Source organism: Charadrius vociferus, unplaced genomic scaffold (genome assembly GCF_000708025.1).
Source record: "Charadrius vociferus isolate BGI_N301 unplaced genomic scaffold, ASM70802v2 scaffold240, whole genome shotgun sequence".
NCBI classification, from domain to species: Eukaryota; Metazoa; Chordata; class Aves; order Charadriiformes; family Charadriidae; genus Charadrius; species Charadrius vociferus.
In genome coordinates this window covers 266,874-276,193 of record NW_009646417.1, presented here as the reverse complement: position 1 = coordinate 276,193, position 9,320 = coordinate 266,874, and the positions used below count along the sequence as shown (strand labels likewise).

General features: G+C 50.9%; 1 protein-coding gene across 1 annotated transcript in view; it reads right to left on the bottom strand.

The window, feature by feature from the left end:
* The window catches only part of B4GALT1 (UDP-Gal:betaGlcNAc beta 1,4- galactosyltransferase, polypeptide 1), a gene marked incomplete at its 5' end in the record, with an annotated part of 12,424 nt that overhangs the window by 1,781 nt on the left and 1,323 nt on the right, over positions 1–9,320 (bottom strand). The window contains 2 exon segments of the mRNA XM_009880757.1: positions 824–946; positions 2,415–2,602. Of these exon segments, the coding sequence (XP_009879059.1) occupies positions 824–946; positions 2,415–2,602 (311 nt within the window).

Below are 9,320 nucleotides of genomic sequence, written 5' to 3'. Positions count from 1 at the left end.
CAGGAAGGTACAAGCAATTTTAGGAATATGTTTCCTGAAGTTCAGAAGAGGTCAGAAAGCCCAGAGAAAAGACCATGCTGAATAGTTTTGCCATTGAGAAATGTGAAGAGGGCTTCCCAAATCTGAACTTTCCATGATGATTTCTCCCAGTGACTGCCCTGGGAATGCAAAGCCATAAGGTAGCACAACCCCATGTCTACCCTATGCCAAAGTTTTGAGGCAGGGGTGGTCCCAGCCTGCCCTGTGCAAACACCTTCCTCTTCTCTGCAGTTCTGACCTTTGACAGACTTCCTTCCATGCAGGAAGCAACAGCTCAGTCTTTAGAGCCGTTTACAGCCTGAGCAATGAACATCTTCCAGGAACAAAAGGATCCAAGGCCAGGATGCAGACTCAGGCACGCCTCGGGCTGCATTGGGCTAGGTGGGTCAAGGTCTTCTCCACCTCACCATATGCCTTGAATCCCCAGTGCTGGGAGACCCAGAAGCACACTGCTCCAACCCCCACACTGGCATGGATGCATGCAAGGCTGTGTGGTGAATGAGTGATGCGTGTATCATGCAGGGGTGTGATTTTTCCAGCCAGACCCACTCCATAGCACACCTTGGGATCTGCAAAATGGGGTGTGAGCACCCAGCAGGAACATGCTTTCTCTGAGTCAGCAGGTTGCCCACCCACCACCTCTGTCCCCTGCCCTGGAAGGGAGGCTCCCGTGGTCAGAGTGAGATGATACCCTGCATCCCCCCACACCTGGGCGAATGCAGCAGGTCTGTGCTAATACCCACCCTCGAACTCTGAGCGCCAAGGGGGTGATTTATTTATTTACCTGTTGTAAATGTCATCATCTTCACCACCCCAGCCCCAGTAATTGTTTGGGAATCCGTTGATCTTTGTGAACTGCTCTTTGCTCAAGGCAGAAACACCTCCGAAATACTGATTGTAAGGCAACCTGGAAGCAGGGAGAAAAGACCATTAGAGGATGAGGGGTGCTAGCCAAGGAACAGCCACCTGAAAAGGGCTTGCCGCTGCCCTTCACCCCAGCCCACAGTGAGCCAGCACCTGCAGCAAGGTGCCTCCATGCACCAGGGAGCAGCATGTGTTTTGGTGCCCAGGACTCACCCAAGGCAGAGGGAGCTGGTGCGCTCAGTTCCAAAGACAGCTGGGAAGCACTTTGCAATGTCCGGCAGCTGCAGCCTTTCACTAAGTATGATGTCAAAGGACAGGCCAGTGAGATGCACATCACCTCGCCAACGGACAGATGGGTGACGTGCATGCCTCGGGAGCGACAAGAGCTCAGCGAGGCATTGGAGGTGCTGCAACGCCTTCTCTTCCTGCAGCTCTGCTGCTCACCTCCATGCTCCCCAGTGGCCCAAAGGAAAGGTGGCAGCCCAAAACTGAGCTGGCAGCATGACCTTGCATGCACAAAGCCAATCCACTCCCACTTAAAATAGGGGACAATTCACCAGGGGATTGGGAACAGACAAAACTCAGACACACAGCACCAGGAGAGGGGCCCTGCAGGGACCACCAGGGCCTACCGCACGCCTTATCTTTGCTTCAGCCAGCGTAAGAAACCCCTGGGGCCTGCATTTCTCCTTTAAGCTTCAACTAGCTGCAAGAAAACGACTGCAGCTGCTGCAGTGCTGGTGACAGTCCTGCTCTGACCAGGGCTTGGGTCTGCAGCGGAGATGTGCAGTGCTCCAGCCACCAACACCACTGCTGTATCTTTATCTCTAGCACTACTGGCCACCATGGGGTCGTGACCAGTTTTCACTTTACAGATGAGCTTTTAAATTCCTCCTTGGGGATTAGGGATAGAAAAGAAAAAAAAAAAAAAAAAAAAGAAACAAAGGAAAAGTAAGACACATTTTGCAGCAGCTTGCTGAACCCAAAGGTAGGCTGAAAGGTATTTCATTTTGTCTTGCTCTCATCTACCAGGGCAGGTCCCTCAGTGGACCAAAATCAAACAGCCAAAAATATTTCGTTTTGCTCTTAAAATAGCATCTGATGTAGTCTTTTTAAAGCTGCACATAATTCTCACTGTGTGAGAGTGTCTCACTTTTCAGACTGGGTGGAAACACTAGCTGTCTTCCAGCTTCCAGCCTGAAACACAAGAAGGGATACGCGGGCATCTGCAAAACGACGGGCTCTTAGTTTTTCCTCACCCTACGTTTCACTTTCCAGGACCTGTGAATTTTAATATACTGCTCAGCTGTGTTTCTCCCCCTTCCTCCCCTCCAGCCGCTCCTGCTCGCAGCCACCCGCTCCCTGCAGGGATGCGCACGCCAAGACAGGCTTTTGCCAGAGACATTTTCCCAGGCTTTCAATGGTGGGTGGGGATGTGTAACACTGCGCCTGGCCTGCTAACGGCAAACGGCAATATTAGGAACAAAACGCCCCTCAAAAAAGCGTCTCACCGAAATCCGAATTTATCCATGGATACAGAGAGGTGCCGTGGCTGGCTGTAACATTTGTAGGTGTTCCTGTCATCCATTGGGATAAGGTCTACGTCACTAAACACAAAGCAATCATAGTCATACTCTTTCAAAGCCTCTGCGAATCCTATATTCAGCAGTTTAGCACGGTTAAATTCTTCTTCTCCGTCCTAATTTAAAAACAAATAAAAAACAGTTAAGTGACTTAAATTTAACAGTTGGCAACAGCAGTTTCTTACCTGTCGCCAGACTGTGGTGTCGCTGCTCTGGGTTGGTGTGCCTGTGATGGACTGAGCTCGAGCCCAAGCACTTCCCCCCCACCGCCCCGGGGACATCTGCATCAAGGCCCCCTCGGAATGCCGCCTGCAGGACAACTGCATCTGAGCCAGCTGCAAAACATGGGGCCAGCCAAAACGGCTGAGGAAAGGCTGGACCCGGCTCAGCTCCCCTCTCTTCGTGGGAGGCTCCAAGAGGGCAGGTTTGATGCCGAGTGGACATCACCCCACCCCACTCCTTCCATTCCACCCCACGCACAGGCATTTTGGGATTCAATTTCATGACAAAATTTATGAACTGCTGGGGAAAGCAGCTGGGACTTCCCAGAGCAGTGGAGAAAAGCAAAAAGAGCTGAGCTCCTCTAGAACAAGGGACCCTGGCTACAGAGAGAAACCTTGGTGGTGCTTTAGCTTACAGCCAGGACAAGGACCATGGACCAAAACCCTTCTGCAGCCAGGATTTCAGCACCCTCTTCTTAAGCTCTGCCACAACACGGCCGCAGGACCATGGCACAGCCTCTGCTCAGCAGCACGCGTGAGCAGGTGCCAGACCCGACTCACAAAACATGGGGTGGCACCAGGAGCTAAGGTCTGCCGCTCCGCCGCCTGCTCCGGCTCCCACACCAAGCCCTGGCAAGATGCTCCCCGGGCCCTGGAAAAAGTGCTGCTGGTTTGGCACGTGGCTGTGACACACATAGAGCCTTCTTTACTGGATGGCAGGCCAGTGCAAGATGCTTCCCACAAGAGCTATGGCTCATGTGCCAGATGCCGCTGTCTGCTGCGGTGCACAGCCCCTTCTCTGCTGCTCCTCCACCAGCCAGAGCATGGAAGGACACACCATCTGTCCCAGGGGCCTTGCCAGGAAAACAAAACCAGGAGGGCTGTCACCATGATGAGAAGGAGCCAAAAAGAGCTGACACAGCAGCAGGGCATGTTTATCCCAGGGCAGGCGCAGTTAACGAAGGGACCTGCAGAGAGCGGGGCAGGAAACCCTCCACGCTCCTCCTCAAGCAATGAGGTGCCTGAGGATAAATCAGTTTGGCCTCTCTCAGGCAGGAATGTTTCAAAAGCACATGTGGCTTTGAGCACAAGTACAGACTCGCAAATTGCTCGAGTACTTTCGAAAAACAGCAGGATCATACCCATGAACCCAAGAATACCAGTGGTTTCCAACCCAGGACCCAGCTTTGCAGCGGCAGCAGCTTCAAACCCAAACCCTGTGCAGGGGAACAGAGCAGGCGGAAGGGAACTCACAGGGCACCACTGAAGGAGGCTGAAGTTTTTTGCCAGCCTGGAAACCAAGACTGCCGAATCCTTTCTCTTCTATCACATCCTACCTTTCCCTCTCCACACCCTCGGAGCAGTGTGGAGTCAAAGGACTCCCCCACTGTGCAAGCCATCCCCCCACCCTGCGGTACCTGCATGTGGGACACAAATCAAGGACAGGTAAAATACTGTGCCCAAGGAGCAGCAGCTTAAAACATCACCTTCTCCCAAATGGCTTTGCTTGATTAATCAATAATCAGTTTGGAAAATGTTTAAACCAGACTCATTAATGGACCTGCAGCTGGAAAGCCAAGGCAGGTTTCTTGAAACAGTCGCAAATATCTTTCAAATGAAGGTTTTAACATGCAAGTGTCAAACCAAGGTTTGCAAAAGCATTCCTCACCTGCCTCAGGCGTAAATGACTTCACAGGGAGGAGTGAACTTTCGCGGAGGAGGATCTGAGCAAATTCTCAGCATCCTCAGCCGAAACAAAAGGGTTCACACAATAACTAAGGTGGTGGGAAGATGATCACAATCATGCATAAGCAAGAGCAGTAAAAACCTGAGTGCAGAAAATGAAGGCAAGTTGAACAAAGAGGCTGAGGAGAGGGAGCAGCTGAGGCCACGGGATCAGAGGGTCTTCTGCCCCAGCGAGGGGTGCTGCCCAGCCCCAGCTGTTGAGCGCTCCTCAGGTCCCACGGCACCAAACCCGCGCCTGGCTCCATAGTCCCAAGAGGGACTCTTCCCAGTGCTGGTGCAAAGTGCAACGTGCTCACACCTCTAAGCACCTGGTGGGTCCAGTTTAGGAGAGTGTCTTCATTTCACACCCTTTGGCTGCTCTTTTCATAATGAAATTTCAAGAAGGACACTTCACACCGGAGGCTCAGCTGTCATTAACCCACGCCTTCGGGTCACCTCTAACTCCCCTGGGTGACACTTTGGGATTAACAATGCTAATGTGTTTTCAAACCTCTCTCTGAAAAAAAAAACAAAGCACAGCAGACCAAGAGCACACGGGACCCCTACTACCACCTCACCCACTGGACCCTGGCAGAGCCCATGCCAGGGTCCTGCACGTGGAAAGAGACTGAACACCTCTCGTGGGCACTTCTGCTCTCCTCCCAAGTAGCCACACAGCTTCACACTGTGGGATCCAAAAGGCTGGGGGGAGGGGGGCGGAAATCATAACCGAAAACCAAAACCAAAAACCCCTCTCCAAGCCGTTTTTTAGTAACTTTACAGTGAGCAGGTAGCTCATGCAGCAAACCTTGCAATGCCGTTATCAATTGCGACTCCTTTGAGGGCAGAATGCTGTTTTTCTGTCCAAGGAGGTATGTGGGGCTTTACAGCATTTATCAGAGCAAAAAAAGACTCACAAGAGGCTTTGCTTTTTTGCAGAAAGCTGTTTCTTTACCTAAGGCAATGTGGAACCACTGGTATCCTTGCAGTATCTGAGATTCAAATCTCTCAAAATTCAGAAATGTGCTGCAGGCTTCCATCTTTGACTGATCCCCAACTTTTTGAAAGAAAAAAAAAAAAAAAAAGGGGAGCTGGGAAATCTCCTTTCTATGCTGCCATCCCTTCCAGGTCTGCACAGGGCACAATACAACAGGCAACCCTCAAGAGAGCAGATAAAGCAGAATTGAAGAAACCTCCAACCCTCACCTCTGCTTGGCAGCTCCTCATCCCATGGAGGCTCCCTGTTATTTGCCACATGGAAATGGATCAGTTTGGACTTGCTTGGACAGAGGAGCATCATCCTGAAGAGCTAGGCAATGCACAGGGGACTGCTGCTTTGACAACGCAGCCAAGCTCTAGACATAGCCTTCACGCTTATCTCCTAGGCTTTCAACCAGAAAAGATGTAGTCCAAGCGTGTTTTTGCTAATTTTTTTTCCTGACAATTTTTTCCCTATGTTCTTTTGTCCTGAAACTTAACCCATGTCTGAGTTCAGTGCTAGCACCCAGCACCTGTTTCTGGCTCCTGATTTTACTCCCTATGTATCTCCAAGTCTATCCCCATTCCCTGGCCCACCGGAGTCTGGCTGAAGGGGGACAGCCTGCTGCCTCAGTCCTGCAGGGTCTGACGCCGACTCCTTCCCACACCTGGAGATGATCAGCCAAAGCAAAAGAACATCCAGGCTTTTTTACTTCCCATCCTTTACCTTTGCTGAATCGCATTGCCTCAAGCAGACCTACCAAAGGATGCTACCTTTCTTTTTTTTAGTGCCAGACAGATAAAATTGAGGTTTTTGGAACTGTAACTCAAAATAAAGGTCTTGCAAACCAGCAAGAAGCTATCTGTCCCAATTTTGTCCTGCCTTACGCTTCCATATAGGAGGCAGCTCTGTGATTCCTCCTGCAGACAGCACAGCAGCGCAGAGGACCCATGTATGCATCTCTCTCACATGGATCTTAAACTTCCCGTGTCTCACGGAGGTAACGGTGAGGGTACGTGTTTCTGGCCAGCTAGGAGAGAGCCATTACCTCCAACAGCCAGTCGCTAGATAAGTCAGGGATCCCCCAAGACAGCCTGAACTGCAGGCACAGTGTCCATATCAAAGTCCATTCTCCAGAAACAGATTTCCAGGGCTGTACAGAGACACCAGGAGACACTTTGCTGTTTCTCTGTCAGAGGGTGTTTTGAGGCCTCAGCACCACACTGGGGAGCAGGAGAAAGCAGCCACAGGGGAAACTCTCCTCCCCCACCGCTGCGAGGATAAGCAAGAGCTGAGCACAATTCCCTCCTTTGCCTGTATACCTGGGGGGCCCTGATACCCCCTGCAAAATGACATGAGTAAGTGCGATGCCCCAACCACTCCGCACTCACACGCACACACTAACACTCTGGAAAATTGCTACTGAGGGGCCAGTGGAAAAGTGTTCAATAACTGCACAGTTCAGGGAATTTTCTAAGTCTCCCCTTTCCCAAACTTCAGTCTGGCTGCACAGGCATTTGCACAGGCTGAACTGCAGCGAGAAAACTCATTTCTGGACCTAGCACCCAGCTGGCAATGGCTGAAGGTGTTGGAGAGCACGTGGGTCATGGCAGGAGGGAGCAGGACTGAGGGAAAAGCCACAAATTCACTGCTGCCTTCTCATTTGATGAAGTCAAGCTTGCACGACACCGAATGGGTGCTACAAAAAGTGCACCCAGCCACGTGTCCTCATCTCAGATTTATCGGAAAGATCCTAAAACAGCTACTCCACATGTCGAGATGGGGTTTTGCTGGGGGAGGGGTGCAGAGAGTGAAGCATAACATGTATTTTCCACTGGCTCCTGTTACACACCGGACATTTTACAAACATCATCCCCCTGAGTCTAGCCAAGACCTACTCTGAGGCATTCAGGCACGCAAGAACAGCATGGTGGAGACACGACGGACTCGTGACGGAAACACATTGCGCTGAAAGGAAGAAGTTTGACATTACCAGTGCAGCAGTAGCAGGGCTCAGCGCTCCTCTTTCTTTCTATGAGATGCAGAGCACAGAAGAGCACGTAGGCAGCGTGTAAGAACCAGATCACACAGTAATTCTCCTTGCTTCAGTGAGTGCTTTGCTATAGACAGGATTAACAAGTAAAGGTAATATTTCCCCACTAGAAGGAAAAATAAAATAAAAAAAAGGAGGGCAGATGCAAAGGGAAGGACAGACAAGAAAAAGAGAAAAGCAATTGTCAAGACAGCAGAGAAATAAGACTGTTTTCCTACTCTACTTCTGGCAGAATTAATACATATTCTGCAACTGTCTCTATTCCGTGTTGCCACTCACCCTCAAGAGATGCATCCAGTGGGTTTACTACCACTGGCCACTTTGCCTCTCCCTCACACAGCTTGTTAGAGGCATGCAGAAGGAGAATGTTTCTTTTCCGAATCAAGTAGTCTTACTTTGCTAACCTACATCTGACTGATGGATGTGTCCAGGACTTGTATACCCTGTGTACTGGATGTCACTCCCACCCCAACTTTGCTCAAGGGATGCGTCTGAAAAAAAACCACATTTGCTTCAATAATTTTTGTGAGGGTTAACTTTAGAGCACACAGACAGCCCTACAGCCCTAGCACTGGAGGACAGGACCAGAGAAGAGGAGGAGCCAGCAACGCAGGGCAATGCAAGCCAGCATGCACCATCGCAGCAGCAGCGGGAATTCCAGCCGGGCTTTGGACACTGTCTGCCTTTATGGGCGCCGGCACAGCTCCATGTGATCGGGCCCCTCGCTTTTCTTACCCTCGAACACCACTGATGGGGAAATAGTAGCCCCAGCTGCACCGCCAGCTCTTTGCAGTGGAGATGTCTGCTGGCCACCACAAGTGGTGCCCCCAGACCATGGGCAGCCAGCTCTCCCCAGTCCTCCACAGAGCTGGCCAGTGAGCTAACACCTGGCTGGGAAAGCAGCAGCCCCCACTGCAGGATCACTGCTGGAAGCCACATCGCACCCTCACTTCCGAGTCACGCTCAGAAACAGGGAGGCACGCTGCTCTGCCACCTTCACCCGCCTGCACCCCAGAGACCGGTGGGGACTGTGGCTCAGGCAACCTTCTGGCACCAGTGACTTGCACAGACAAAACGCTGCACGTGCAAGGAAATGCAGCCTGGAGGATGAAGGGCTGGGGCTGGCCCCACGTTGCCGGATGGCAGCGGCACCAGCCGCTCTTTGCATTACACAGGAAGGGTTTGCCTCACAGGGCTGAGTCGTAGGGCACAGCGTGCCAGTCCACATGCTGCAGAAACGCCTGGTGCCCTCAGCAATGTGGCCAACGGGCCACAAGCACAGCCAGCCACAGGCACCGGAGCATCTCGGCTGCCATGCTTGGGAGCTACTGCTAACTCCCCACAAAACACTTTTGCCCAGACCTCGGGCACCCTGGAAATGAGCAAAGTAAGAGCAACAGTAGTAATGGAGTATTGGTTTTCTCTCTAGAAAAAGGTTTCCCCTTACTTTCAGTTCTGTGAGGAAATTTATCACTTGGGCGACCATTTTAAATACTCATGGTGTTTGATACGCCCAAACACATCAGCTGCTCTGCAAATTTAAGGAGTTACATTTAAAGAAGCGTGTTATTTCACCTCAGTTTTTACAGAGCTAAGAAAACAGGATATAAATACATATCTAAGAAAGAAACTGCACAGTGAGATTGTCCAGCCGTCGGCCTCTGCTGGGCCTCTCAGGACTGCATCTGCCCTTTCACGCTGCAGCCCATGCAAATGCCTACACATTTTAAGCTTTTCCAAGTGTGACCAACACCCATTTATTTAACCACCGTTATGGTATAAATTAGCACAGCTTGTTTGGAGAGAAACATGCTTCTTTTTTTTTTTTTTTTTTTTTTTTTTTTTAAAAAAGGTTT